This window comes from Echeneis naucrates, chromosome 16, assembly GCF_900963305.1.
Source record: "Echeneis naucrates chromosome 16, fEcheNa1.1, whole genome shotgun sequence".
NCBI lineage: Eukaryota > Metazoa > Chordata > Actinopteri > Carangiformes > Echeneidae > Echeneis > Echeneis naucrates.
Window position 1 is genome coordinate 1,623,358 of NC_042526.1, and position 14,809 is coordinate 1,638,166.

The following is a 14,809-nucleotide window of genomic DNA, read 5'->3' on the forward strand; positions in this document are numbered from 1 at the left end:
TGAAGGTCAAACTGAAATTCCAAACAACAGGTTGGTTTTGGGAATAAATTGTGGTTTGCAAGCATATCATCAGACAGTGGCTGGGTTATGGGCTGTTTCTGGAGCTCTGTGTGTGACGCTGCTGCTCAGAGTAATCGGACGGCTGCTAACACCTGCTGCTGCTAACAGGAGGCGATGGGGGAAGTTTCTGTAAGTAAAGCCTTTCTTCTTTTCAGTATTGCAAGAACAAAATGACAATAAAGCTCCAAAAACATTTTCTGTCAAAGATCCTGAATGTGTTTCCTCAGTGTGGAGGGGTGCTGAGTTTATTCTACACATTCAGACAGCTACTGTTTTAGGAGTATCTGCTGCTTTGATGTTTAGTTCATTAGTAACCGGGCAACAGAGATTTCCTCTGCTAAAAATCCAAGTCCCCTTGTTGCAGCTTCTCTAATATGGAGATTTACAGCCACTAACAGTCAATAACTCACTTATACTTTTATACAGTGAGCAACAGAGCTTTACCCTTCAGTTTGCTGCTGAGATTACTTTTGTAGCTCTTTTCTTCCTCTCCTACGGTCCTAAACGGGCTGCTTCTCTCTTTCTCAGATTAAGTCTCGGCTGACTGATTGACACAGATTACAGTTGAAGGCGCAGAGGTCACAACCTGTGAGGAACAAATATAAAGGCTTTTAGTCCACACACTGGCATGCACCGTACGCCACACATAGAAATGTTGCAGCTCAATCTGTTAGAGTCTGTACCGTTTGGTGAAGCAGGGATAGAGGACAGAGCACACTGCTGGGTCACATATATTGGGTCTTAACAGTTTCCAAGTTGATAAAAGCATTTTCTTCATCGAGCTTGTTTTTTCTTGATATTTCCATCATCCTGTTTCCCCAGATAAAGAGACTTAAAATAATATTTTCTGTCAACATAAGAACCAGAAAATATTCTGGTTCTTACGTTGACTTCATGTTTTCTCCTGCTGCTGCCTCTGAGTTAGCTACTGTGGTCATAGCTCTATTTGGATTTTTGGCTATAAATTATTAATTATTTGTGATGGAACAGTTACATATTCATACATTAAAGTAATCTGACCTGTTCAGCAAATGCTCATCAAGCCACATTACTCAAATCAAATCAATGGCCTTCCTTGCTGATTGCACAATTTATTAGTTTTCCTGTTCATTTATAGTTTCAACTAAATTCTTCGATATGATTATTTCAAGACATTCTCATATTCTGAAAGTGAAACGATTATGTCTTCACTGATTAAATGTTTTGCCAGCCAAAAGTGTAGAGAATCAGTCCCTCATGTCATTAGCATGTAATAGTTGACTGTAATTTCCCTCCCCCTGGAACCAGTATTGAGGACATGACCTTGGTGTCCTGCACCCAGGCACAACTATGAAGTCAAGTCACGTCCTTTGTGTGGTTATATTTCTACATTTGTCCTTGAGAGTCATGCTTTTGTATTTCAATGAGGCCTCTGAAATAACCTGATCTCTCTTTTCTCCTACAGTCACAGAGTCCCTGTAAGGCCAGATCTGCACCTCAGGCCTACCACTGAGTCTGTGTTTCACAGGAAGGCCTCTGTCAAGTCACAACGGAGAGGACATGGCCAATAACAGTTTTCGTGGGTCTAAATATGGCCGACGTGATGAGGCCAACCACGAGTCAGGGTTCAGCTGCTCGCTCATGGAGCTGCGCTCGCTCATGGAGCTGAGAGGAGCAGAGGCACAAACGAAGATCCAAAAATGTTACGGAGATGTTAATGGACTATGTGCCAGACTGAGGACGTCACCTGTCGAGGGTAAACATGTTCAGAAAATCTGCCTCTGTGTTCAGTTTTAGTTCCTTTAGGGCTGACTTCCTTCTACAACACCCCAACACTTCAAATGTGAATCAGCTACTGGCAGTGTGATGCTCCACTCTAAATTAAGTTTTAAGGGGGAGTGGGATGGTGCTTTATCCTGCCATTTGACATCTGACTCACAGACCTGACCCCCCTAACATTGAACCAACAGGTGACAAATAATGTTTAGGCTTCAGGGAATGCGGACAGTGTCAAAGTCAGCTATAACCTGCAGAGTCTGTTGATCGTCCTCTGCACAGTGTCAGGATTGGGACAGTATGTTCTCGAGTGTAAATGCTGCATTTAAAATCTGAAAAATTCAAGTGGCGACACCTCTAAGTAAGCTTATAGGAAACCTTTGAGTATACTGTGTGAAAAATCGGTGCGTTCTTAACTTGGGATGCACTGATCATTTTATGAAGGCGCCATCTGATTGGTCCCGGTGCTGATAGTGACCTTGTTAAGTGGATTTGGTATCAGCCAGATGTCACTGACCCACATTAAATCAGTTTTCAGATTGATTTCCTTTCTTCCATGAAAGCCCTTGGTTTCAGTTCATCTCTGTAAAAGTCAATCTCTGGAGACATAATCCACCAAGTCAACATTCATTATTTTTTAGTGAAGTTGTACCACCCTGCTGGCTGCAGCCAGTGGACTCAGTGTGTCTCATACATCTGCCCCTTGACATTTTATTCCTCATCATTAATTCATTCAGTCTGTCCGTCTTGCACATGCTTCGTAAACAACTTCAGTGTTTTGACTCCTGCTGACAGGAGCAGTAAAATGTCAGCAGCAGTAATCAGCGGAAAAAATCCTTCACACTGCTTCACTTCTCTGCAGCTCTGCAATAATAGCTGGAAGGAGAGATACATTAACTTTCATTGTCATCCCACTTACCTGAAAGCGCAGTGCACACTGGCTGTGTTTCAGTTTCAGACAAAGTGAGGAGAAATGCAAAGAAATTGCTGAGACTGACCGAATCAGCCGTAGTGTGTCCAAAGGGACCTGAGCACGTCCTGACATGTTGTGCTGCCCCACAGAGGAAACCAGTCTGCAGCTCTGCACACAGCAACACAAACAGCAGGATGAAACTATGTGTCACCTTTTCCAAACTAATGGAATTAACATGGTATTTGCTCAAAGACATTATGATTACCGAATCCAGAACTACAGTCAGCTGCGCTACATGTTGCAATGCATAAGATCTGAATTACTATGTCCTGTTAAGGTTTACTTCAGTTTATCTAAGTACAGAGTACAGGCCTGGTTTTATAGAAGACAACAGGATTTTCAAAGGATCAGACAGTGTATAGGTACATACTAGATTACATGACAGTCAGCAGCATTAATATGCTGGAAATCAAGAGAAGGTTGGAATACAACATTTTTATACATTCTTGCAGTAGATTCTACAAAAAAGGCCTCAGGGGTGCACAGCCTTTGAGCTCATGTTTTATCCTCTACAAGAAAGAGTGTGGTGCTCTGTGATCTTATTTGCAGTCAGGTCACAGTGAAAAAAAAGAAAAAGAAAGTGGGCCGGTTAATCTAATAATGACTGGTCAGGAGAACGGAGCCTGTGGGCTTTTAGTAATAATTAACAGAATTGTCTTGTCTCCATTAGAAGGTGGATAGTGAGCACATCAGCTCATCAGCGCAGTGCACAGTGAAATGTAATGAAGCCACTGTTGGTCCTGTTTTTGTATATAAATTGGATCATGCTGGGATGAAAGTTTTGGCAACAACAGTATAACATACCAGACTTTGTCAGTGAAAGGACAATGAACACCAGGACGTTTTCACATCATTGTCTCTGGTTAGCACTGAATAATAAGCCTGTTTTTGTATGTGTTCTGAGCTTGAAGTGTGCACAGTACATTTTTCTTTTTGCTTGTCAAACCAGCTCACAACCCTCATTTTGGCTTCCTTATAATCAAACCTACCCTGTTAACCTCATAATAATTCATAATAATTTATCAGTGATTAAACCACTTTGTGCCTCAGAATTTATAACATGTGGGCTGCGTTAGCTCAAAAACTGTTGCATTAAATACAAATTTAGAGGAGGACATGAACAGTGACAGTATTGTCTCCTGCTGCAGGTTTAGATGGAAACTCAGAGGACATCAGCCAAAGAAAAAATGAGTTTGGACAGAACGTCATTCCTCCTAAAAAGCCAAAAACCTTTTTGCAGTTAGTTTGGGAAGCCCTGCAGGATGCCACGCTCATCATCCTGGAGGTGGCAGCCATCGTTTCTCTAGGCCTTTCTTTCTACAGACCTCCAGATGCAGAGAGACAGCGTGAGTTCATTTTATTTATTTGTTTATTCATGCCATTCTGTCTGTTCAAATGAAACCTCAACATTTTGTATTTGAATCTAATGAATCTATCTGTGTCTGCCTGATCAGCATGTTAACTAAGACAAATTTTGTCTCTTGAAGTCTCAAAGCTTGTTGGATTCAGTCACAGGTTCTTGAATCCATTCTCTCCCTCTTTCTTTTTTCTGCAACTTGTCTCAGAATGTTCGTTTAACTGAATTAGGTTTTGCGAATGACAGAAAGGTCAGTTCATCAAAACCAGGCTGAATCTGACTGGTCATAAGGAGAAATAGAGTCACAATAGAGAGGAAGTGTCAGTTGTCTGCCGCTTTGGTCCATGTTTGTATTCTATGTTGGACTGAGTATTGGTCAGACACAGTAAACAACTCCAGGACAGGCCACCAAGTATGTCTGTGACAACAGCACACAAACTGGTATTGGCTGCTGCTTTTAAATTATCATTTTCATTTGTGCTGCCTCATCACTGACAGTCCAGGCAGAAAATCTGAAGGGAATGAAACTTTATGCATTTTTAAAATTACACCTGGTTTACCTGTCAGCTTTCACCATCACCATTATCTTCCAGCAAGCAATTTGTTCCCAGAATTCACCCTGAGCTTTATGTACATCTCTCTGAAGGAGTCAGTTTTAACGTTTTGTTGTGACTTTGGTAGCCTGTAGGGTTTATAAAACAGTGCAGATTAGCTTCATAAACGGACATAAAACCAGTTTCGGGGGGGGGGGGGGGGGGTTACAGCAGTAAAACCACATGTTCCAAAAAAATCAAGGTCCTGTGATGTGTGAAGGTTAGAGGTCACCTATTTTGTCAGTGTACAGTGAAATGTGCACCAACACACAATCACAAACTGAAATCTTCATCCTGCCTGCTCTCTGTTCAGACTGTGGCAAGGCGGCCGGTGGTGTGGAGGAGGAGGGTGAGGGTGAGACCGGATGGATCGAAGGTGCCGCCATTCTGTTGTCCGTGGTGTGTGTGGTTCTGGTTACGGCCTTCAATGACTGGAGCAAAGAGAAGCAGTTCCGTGGCCTCCAGAGCCGCATTGAGCAGGAACAGAAGTTCACTGTGGTCCGAGGAGGGCAGGTGGTCCAGATCAACGTGTCTGAGATCGTTGTCGGAGACATTGCACAGGTTAAATATGGTGAGAGAACAAAAACCAAATAAACCAACTTAAATGATGAGGTGCATATCAAAACGCAAGGTGCATGTTGCAATATCTTCTCGTGTCATTCTTTGATCATTGATTAAAATCATAATTTTCTACGTTAATTATAGCTCTATTACTTTCTCAAAGTAAGCCATTAAAAAAAGTTTCATTTTGGTACGACCTGATGACAATGACCTATTATGACACCTTACCGCTGTGTCTCAATGTTCCAGGTGACCTCCTCCCTGCTGACGGCATCCTCATTCAGAGCAACGATTTGAAGATGGATGAGAGCTCTCTGACTGGGGAATCAGATCATGTCAAGAAGAGTGTCAGCGAAGACGCCATGATGCTCTCAGGTGCTTCACTCTCATATTAAATTGTAGAGTTCGGTGTGACCTGAGCTGTCACTGCCAGCTCCCATAATCCACAGCTGATTTTCTGCTGAGAGTCTTTCTGGCTTTCACATCTGCAGGCTGAACGCTTCCTGCACTGAAATAATTAACCATTTGTTTGAATATTTTATGCTTATTCAAACTGATTACTTAAGGAAGGTTCCCAGAGAAACAGCTTTAAGAAAATATATTAATATTATATTAATATATATGAAACATCATACTCTGCAGCCATGCAGCCACAGATTGTTGACCTGTGCGTTCCTCCCGCATCATCAATCCAATCACATCCTCTTCCACTTCCATATCAAGATCACATATTGACATGTATGTCAGTATATACTGATAGCATGTACTGTGAGTTCCAAAAGTAAAACCTCTTTACTAGGATAGAAAAAAAATACATTTTTAACAGTAATGAGAAGTAAAATTTAAAAAAGGGAAAAAATAACCTCAGTTTCTTACTCTCTTTCTCTCTATCTCTCTCTTTCAGGCACCCATGTGATGGAGGGCTCTGGGAAAATGGTGGTCACTGCCGTAGGCGTGAATTCTCAGACTGGCATCATCTTCACACTGCTCGGTGCGGGCGAGGAGGGGGACGGCGATGGAGAGGAAAAGGCTGAAAAAGAAAAGAGGAAAACTGGGAAGGAGAAGAAGAAAGAGGAGCGGAAGAAGAAAGAGAAGAAGGACAAGAAAAGTAAGTGCAGAGTATAAAGGGAGCTCCTTTAGCTGGTTGCCATTCAGTTATCACAGTGTGATGTTTGACTGTGCAAAGGGGAGAAAGGTGCTGTGGGATGAACTCTGTATAGTTCTTTTCATTTCTGGCATTACTGTGTGTGCTTAAGCAACCACGAGCACAGCATGAAAATTATATAAGAATATAAAACAGCCAGCTTTTCCCTCTGAAAGCAGAACTTTTTAATGTAAGACACTTATCCATATCACAGAGCAGATACTAAATGGACTTCACAGTAACTCACATCCAGTGGTGACAAGTGTTCATGTAAAGCACTGGCCTACCCATCAGCAGCAGTTTGGCATCAAGGCCATTTACTCTCACATCACACTCTGAGAGATGGGATGCAATCCTGCTTTCTTTTTTTTACTGGTAGTAACATGCCATAAAAAACTCACCTGTCAAGATGGAGCTGACCAGCATTCAAAGTTAAAAGTTCTTTGACTTCATCTGGTGGAGAACTCAACTTGGTTCTGAGTTTCTCAATAAGTAGTGAACAGCAAAGAATGTGTTTTTTTTTTCTGCTTTGTTGTGTGAATGCAGTTGTTCATGTTTCTTTCAATGTGTATAAATAATTGGATTGGATGTTGCATATTTTCTTTTACAGGTAAAAAAGATGACAAAGTCAAGAAAGGTGAGCAGCATGTCGGTGCTTCAGTTATGTGAGTTACTGTGTGAGAAAGTGAAGCCTGCATTGAACATGCTGGTTGTTTTCACAGCACAGGTTGGTGTCCCTGTGGGATGACAGTGGCCGTTTGATGAGACATAAAAATTGTGTATTTTTCATAACACAACATTTCTTAGAGAAAAGTGAGCTGTCGATCTGAACGTTGTGAGTCACTGTTGGTTCACAAGAGGTGGTTTGGATCAGAATGGTCACAGATCCTGCAGCAGGACAGGGGTCTTCGGTGGATGTCAGGTTCTGACTCTTGGGTCTCTTTGGGTCCTTCTGGCCCCACATGGTGCAGCGTGTGTCCCTGTGGTCTGAGCAGTAGCAGCAGGTGCTCCTGACTCGGGTGATGGTGATTAGGACCAAGCAGATTATCAGCCTTAAGCTCAGCAGCTGCTTTCTTCTCCTGCCTGCTGCTGCTGCCTGCCCACTAATAACCTCATTACTGAGCTGGGATCAGCACGCTCACACTCACACACTCATGCACACACAAACACACACACACAAACTTGTAGATGCCCTCACTGTCGTAGAATTATAGAGCTACTTGGCTGTGTTGTGTTGTTTATTGTAACTGTTGCGTTTCAGAGAAACAGATATGATAGAGTTGGGTTAGTTGGTTTGTAAGTAAGTAATTTCAGAGGTTAACCAAGACAGCACAATAAACTCCAGACTGGCATTAGACAAACCCACCCATTCGGAGCGATGTCATTACAAGTACCCTTGTCTTCATATGTGATACAGATGTGCTGAACATGTTAGTATTTCAATGTTTAAATGCAAACATTTACTTGGCCTAACTATTTTTGGTTGTTGATAATTACTTTTTATTAGAATACTTTTTTAATTAATCTATTTATAATTGTAGACAGTTTCATTTTCTGTTAACACAAACTTTTGATAATGATTAAGAGTCAAATTGATGATTTGTCCTTGTGTCTAGGCCATATACTGTGATCACCATCTTCAGGTCCTCCGAATTGATTTTACATTATATCATTATTTAAACCTGAAGGAAGTTGGCAGCTTAACAGTAATTGAAAAAGAGCAAACTGCATTTCTAACTTTGCTGTAAGAGTAGAAGACAGTATTTGAATGCTGGCTGTTGTTTGAGAATGTATGAAAGAACCGATATAAATTAAACTGGCTTAACTTGACTTGAATAATCAGTAGTATCAGCTTGATGATTGTTGTCTGTCACAAGTGAATGCTTTACTGAACACTTCTTTGTCTTGGAAGGGAAAAACAAGAACGTAGAGATGGAACCACTCAATGAAGATGGCGACGACAAGAAGAATAAAAACTTACCAAAGAAGGAGAAGTCTGTCCTTCAGGGAAAACTGACCAAACTGGCTGTACAGATAGGCAAAGCAGGTACGAACAAATAATAAGCTCAGTGAAGAAGCTGTGAATACCCAGAAATTACAAGGTGAAGCATATTTTTTCCTGCTCTCTGGACTACAAATACTACACCTCAAATCTGATACATCTCAGGAGCTTGTTCTATCTTCAGGGAATGTCAGACCAGAACGTCTGGACTGAGATTGTCTTGTGTGCAGGGATGACATGATAACAATCCTGAATGATTGAATTTAAATAGATTGTTCAGACCCAGAAGTCACTCTTAAGGAAAACATTAATAACTTTAATTTGATTCATGCCCCCATTAATGCATATGAAGGGAAGCCTACCAAATTATTATATTTTCTTGTATACGAGGGCTCCAAATTTCTTAAAGGCACTACAGAGTTTTGGTATGGACTGCATAGACAACGTTTGCATCAGAAGAAACTGAAAGCCAAACCAGAAGTTGCTTCAGTTTTCATATTCCAGGGTGTGCCTCATCTAGAAAGGCTTTAATGGTCATCTGTCTGGTTCTTCTGTAGGTTTCTTTTTCTTTTTTACTGTCACCGAGTGCTCTGTCAGGTAGGAAAGTTGGGTCCGTAAATAATATTACCTGGGCCTGCTCAATAAAGAAAGTTCCTCTTGTATTAGTAAAGTTTTTCTTATGATTTAGTGCTAGTATTGGCTCATATTAATGTCCAACTCTTTCAGGGGGTCATTGTATGTGCAAGTCCTAGTCTCTGAGAGAACTAGTTTTCGTCTTGGGTTGATTGTCAGCATGTTTCTTTGGAGTGATACTTATGCTTTATAAATCCAGGCACAAATCTGGTTTACAGATGACCTAACCTCCCTGTGTTTCTCTCTTGGCGTCTGTGTCTTCAGGTCTGTTTATGTCAACCATCACCGTCATCATCCTCATCGTTCGCTTCCTGATCGATACCTTCTGGATTCAGGGGGTTCCCTGGGCCAATGAATGTTTACCTATCTATGTGCAGTTCATCGTCAAGTTCTTTATCATCGGTGTGACGGTGCTGGTGGTGGCTGTGCCTGAAGGTCTCCCTCTGGCTGTTACCATCTCCCTGGCCTACTCAGTCAAGGTCTGCTTGAACACAGAGTTAAACAGTCCTGTGTAAAGTAATATGTTAAGTAACAGGTATCATATAATTTTAATATTATCTACTAATTTCACAGTTGGTTATTTCCCTTAGTCAGAGCAGTAACTTTCCAGACATTCCTGGATCAAACACAGGTCTTGTTGTAAATGTGTAGTAAATTCAGAGTCAGAAAACTTCTTTCTTCTTTCACTTTATTTTTTATCAGAAAATGATGAAAGACAACAACCTTGTTCGCCACCTTGACGCCTGTGAGACGATGGGCAATGCCACGGCCATCTGCTCTGACAAAACAGGGACACTCACTATGAACCGCATGACAGTGGTGCAGGCCTACATCGCAGGAACCTACTACAAACAGGTGCCAGAGCCGAGCAGGATCCCTGCCAAGACACTGGACCTGCTCATCCTGGGCATCGGAGTCAACTGCGCCTACACCACCAAGATTATGGTGAGCTTCAAAAATAGCTGTCCATTCAGGAAGCAGGTTGGTTTGGAGAGCTGCCACAGCAGCTCAGGACTCATCTTATCTTTGCCTCTGGGGTCCACCAATCAGAGCACAGAGGAAGCAAACAGGCTCCACTACAAGAGTTAATGAAGTCCCAATAAGGATCAGTGTCCTATCATCAGTTAGGCTCGTGTTGATGATTGATGGTTTTCATAATCTATTTGTCTCATGATTACTTTCTCAGAACATCATCATCAGAAAAAAATCTAAATCAAAGTAAATAATCTTTAGTGGGTTCTTCCCAAGTCCATGATCCATCCTTCCAGGTGTTGAATACTGGGCATAATAATACTAACAATGTACATCATCTCCATGCAATTAATTAAGTAATTAATTAAACTGTATCAGTATCAATCAATGAGATGATTATTCTCTGGATTATCAGATCATGAGGTTCAGTGGCACCGTTTCTCAGCCTGGGGTATGGAACTGAGTCATGAAGCAAACTAGAAAGTCAAAACATTGTTGCTACATAAAATATTTATTTTAATTTTTATGTCCTTTCTGCCTTCAGCCTCCAGAGAAGGAGGGTGGGCTACCTCGTCAGGTGGGAAACAAGACTGAATGTGCCTTACTGGGCTTCGCCCACAACCTGCACCGAGACTATCAGAGCATCCGCAATGAAATCCCCGAGGAGAAACTGTTCAAGGTCTACACCTTTAACTCTGCGAGGAAGTCCATGAGTACCGTGCTGAAAAACCATGATGGCAGCTACCGAATGTTCAGCAAGGGGGCCTCTGAGATCCTGCTCAAGAAGTAGGTTTACTTGTTTCCTGCTGCTGTTGACGCGGCTCTGTACTCACTCAGGTCACAGTCACATGACTGTTGCGTGGTTCCAGGTGCTGTAAGATCCTGATAGCCAACGGTGAATCCAAAGACCTCAAACCTCGGGATCGTGATCACCTGGTGAAGCATGTGATTGAGCCAATGGCATCAGAGGGGCTCAGGACCATCTGCCTTGCCTACAGAGACTTCTCTGCCGCTGACGGAGAGCCTGACTGGGACAATGAGGCCCACATCCTCTCCAGGCTCACCTGCATCGCTGTGGTTGGCATTGAGGACCCTGTGCGACCTGAGGTATGTTATGATCACAGCAAAAACAAACAAGAACAGAAACACCTGAAGAGAGGCCTGAACCTGGTGTTCATCATCTGTCATTTGTGCAGAGCTTTGTTAAACATGCAACATGCATGTTGTCTACTGTTTGTCTTTTCAGGTACCAGATGCCATCAAAAAGTGCCAGCGGGCAGGGATCACTGTCCGTATGGTGACCGGAGACAACATCAACACCGCACGGGCCATCGCCATCAAATGTGGCATCCTGCAGCCTGGAGACGACTTCCTGTGTATTGAGGGAAAAGAGTTCAACCGCCAGATCCGGAATGAGCTAGGAGAGGTCAGACAAACAAACTTTCCCAAAGTCTACCAGGAAGCAATGTTGTTTGTTTAATGTGTAGTTTTTATGAAGACTTTTTTTCTGGATTTTCCTTTGTGACCCCTTGAAGTTGGGGCCCATTGGTGTAGAAAAACACCCAATGTACTGAAATTAAATGAAATCAATGCTTTGCCAATGAAACTTCTCATACTTGCTCTCTCTCTCGCTCTCTGTAGATTGAGCAGGAGCGTATTGATAAGATTTGGCCAAAGCTGAGAGTCCTCGCTAGATCATCACCAACGGACAAACATACTCTGGTTAAAGGTCAGATCCACTTTAACCAACAGTGTATTGAATACTTATAAACATCATCAGAAATAAACTTTCAAGAACATAAAGAGAAGAAAATGTGAGCTTAAAGCAACACAAAGTCCTGACATAAGTTCAAACCAAAGATATTACATCAGAATAAAAGTGATGAGCAGCAGACCAAATAAGTTTTTAGCTGAGTTTCTTTGCTGTCTTCTCAGGTATCATTGACAGCACAGTGCTGGAACAGAGGCAGGTTGTCGCGGTGACTGGTGATGGAACGAACGACGGACCAGCACTCAAGAAAGCAGATGTTGGCTTCGCCATGGTAACTGAAACTGCTGCTTATGAGACAGGATGGACGTGTCCAAAGCATGTTAATATCAGCTGATGTGACCTTATCTGTTATTGTACCTTCATGTTTCTGTCAGGTTTGGTTTAGCAAACAGTTGATGGCTCTATCAGATACACCGAAGTCCGAACCTCAGCTAAGCGTCAGGTTTAGTGTCCGGTTTACTTAAGGTGACCTACAAACTTTGTCTTGCAGGGCATCGCAGGGACAGACGTGGCAAAGGAGGCATCTGACATCATCCTAACTGACGACAACTTCACCAGCATCGTGAAAGCCGTCATGTGGGGCAGAAACGTTTATGACAGCATCTCTAAGTTCCTGCAGTTCCAGCTCACCGTCAACGTGGTCGCCGTCATCGTGGCCTTCTCCGGAGCCTGCATCACCCAGGTGAGAGGCGACTGAGCTGATGATTCTGTTGGCAGTTACGGGGCCGTCTCTTATTTAATGTTTTTGGTCGAGGATGAAAGCTCACTTAAAAAAAAAAAACAAACAAACTTGAACTTATCCTTGTTTCCTGATCTTCTAAAACTTTTCTAGGACTCTCCCCTGAAAGCTGTTCAGATGTTGTGGGTCAACCTCATCATGGACACCTTTGCTTCACTAGCTCTTGCCACCGAGCCCCCGACAGAGGCGCTGCTGCTCAGGAGCCCGTACGGCCGCAAGAAACCACTCATCTCTCGCACCATGATGAAGAACATCCTGGGGCATGGCATTTACCAGCTGACAGTGATCTTTGTCCTGTTATTCATTGGTCAGTGAACGCACCACAGTGTTTCTGAGTTCAGGGCCATAAAGCAATAAGCATTAAGGATTTTAATGGATTCTTATCTCCTAAATTTGCTTCACAAAAATTGTCCTTACAAACATAACTCCTGCAAAAATATAAAGACCATCTTAATGTATTATAATGAACTAATTCATGTTGAGTTAATCCCACTAACAGCACCATAGTTCCATCTTTAGAAATGAATGTTTTGATGTAAAGACTTGATGCCTTGGGTTGATGTCTCCTTCAATAACCTTCTTCCTCCTCTCAGGCGAGGAATTGTTTGACATCGACAGCGGCAGGAACGCTCCCCTCCACGCCCCGCCCTCTGAGCACTACACCATCGTGTTCAACACCTTTGTCCTCATGCAGATTTTTAATGAGCTCAATGCCCGCAAGATCCACGGGGAGAGGAACGTCTTCGACGGCATTTTCAAAAATCCAATCTTCTGCTCTATCATCCTGGGAACCTTGGTGGTACAGGTAACTTCAGTCATCACACCTGGTCAGGTTCACAGAGGTGGGTGGGATGATGATGATGATATTGGGACTTGGTCCTCTTGTAGGTCATCATAGTGCAGTTTGGTGGTAAACCGTTCAGCTGTGTGAGTCTGACCATCGACCAGTGGCTGTGGTGTATCTTTCTGGGCATAGGCAGCCTCCTGTGGGGTCAGGTGAGTAGATCTGGAATCTTCTCTCATCAAACACTGTAACGATCTATGATGATTTTTGTGGCCACAGAGTTTAGATACAGGAAGTGCTGCTGCTGTTTGTGACATTGGTCTGATATTTGTGTTGCCCCCCTCCTCCCCCCCCCCCTCACTGTCTCAGCTGGTGTCTAGTGTCCCCACCAAGTGGCTCAAGTTTCTGAAGACGGCAGGTCATGGCACACAGCAGGAGGAGATCCCTGAGGAAGAGCTGGAGGAGATGAAGGGCCTGGATACCATTGACCACGCTGAGATGGAGCTGAGGAAGAGCCAAGTGCTCTGGTGTCGAGGCCTCAGCCGCATCCAGACGCAGGTATAGTTTCTTTTGAAAAAGAAAATCTCACCCGAGTGAGAGAATCAGGAAACAGAGCTGGAAAATATTCTTCAAACAGGTAAATTTTAGTTTTATGCTAAAAACGGAAGACTCCAGATTTGTCCACATGCCTCTGATTAGTCAGACTAGGAAGCTGTTCAGGTAACATAACATGATGTTCATGTCAGCAGCTAATCCAGGGAACTGTTCTGCAAGGCTGAAGTTTATTTAGACGCTCCTGCTGCTCGCTCTGATGTTTATATGGGAGGAAACTCTTACTAATGTTTATAGGCTTCAAAATAAAAGGGGCCAGAGTTTTCCTTTAACGTCCTTTTGAATCCCTCTTTTCTCTCAGATCCGTGTGGTCAACGCCTTCAGAGACAGCGTGTCTCCCTACGAAGGTCTGGAGACACCCGAATCCCGCAGCTCCATCCACAACTTCATGAGCCACCCAGAGTTCCGCATCGAGGACTCTGAGCCTCAGATCCCCCTCATCGACGAGAACGAGGGCGAGGACGACCCCCCCACCAAACGTAACTCAATCCTTGTCCCTCCGCCGCTGACTGGACTTGCCAACCAGCCGCCGCTCCAGTCCTCACCCAACCAGAACAACAATGCCATGGACCGCATCGTCCCGCTGCATAAGGATGGCTCCAGACCTGGTCTGATCCCGTCTAACTCGGCGGGGCTGCCTCCATGTCCCGGGAGTCCCCTGCACAGTCTGGAGACCTCACTATGATGTGGCCATTTCCTGTTCCAATGGTCTGTTCTTTTAGTACTGTGTTCCTCGTGGCGAGCACGCTGCTTCCTCAGAGAGCGGAGGAATGAAAAAACATTTAAAAAAAAAAGACTCGTCTGGTTCCTGCTCATCTGGAGTTCACCTGCTGGTGTTCAGAGCCCAGGAGGC

General features: G+C 43.3%; 1 protein-coding gene across 1 annotated transcript; it reads left to right on the forward strand.

Annotated features, from left to right (window-relative positions):
* Positions 1–69: 69 nt before the first annotated feature.
* Positions 70–13,908, forward strand: LOC115055941 (plasma membrane calcium-transporting ATPase 1-like). The gene is made up of 20 exons (XM_029522063.1): positions 70–189; positions 1,505–1,795; positions 3,937–4,134; positions 5,052–5,309; positions 5,549–5,674; positions 6,204–6,411; positions 6,600–6,633; positions 8,367–8,490; positions 9,343–9,557; positions 9,781–10,023; positions 10,595–10,836; positions 10,920–11,157; positions 11,297–11,476; positions 11,692–11,779; positions 11,986–12,092; positions 12,312–12,503; positions 12,654–12,867; positions 13,154–13,365; positions 13,449–13,556; positions 13,714–13,908. Exons 2-20 carry the CDS (start codon positions 1,600–1,602, stop codon positions 13,906–13,908), a joined length of 3,378 nt encoding a protein of 1,125 aa, XP_029377923.1. The 5' UTR covers positions 70–189; positions 1,505–1,599.
* Positions 13,909–14,809: the final 901 nt, after the last annotated feature.

Coding starts and splice junctions, on each gene's coding strand:
- LOC115055941 (XM_029522063.1), top strand. CDS start 1,600: ATGGCCAATAACAGTTTTCGTGGGTCTAAATATGGCCGACGTGATGAG. Junction 6,634..8,366: donor TGAAAGCAGAACTTTTTAAT/GTAAGACACTTA, acceptor GGGAAAAACAAG/AACGTAGAGATGGAACCACT. Junction 12,093..12,311: donor CAGATGTTGGCTTCGCCATG/GTAACTGAAACT, acceptor TTTGTCTTGCAG/GGCATCGCAGGGACAGACGT.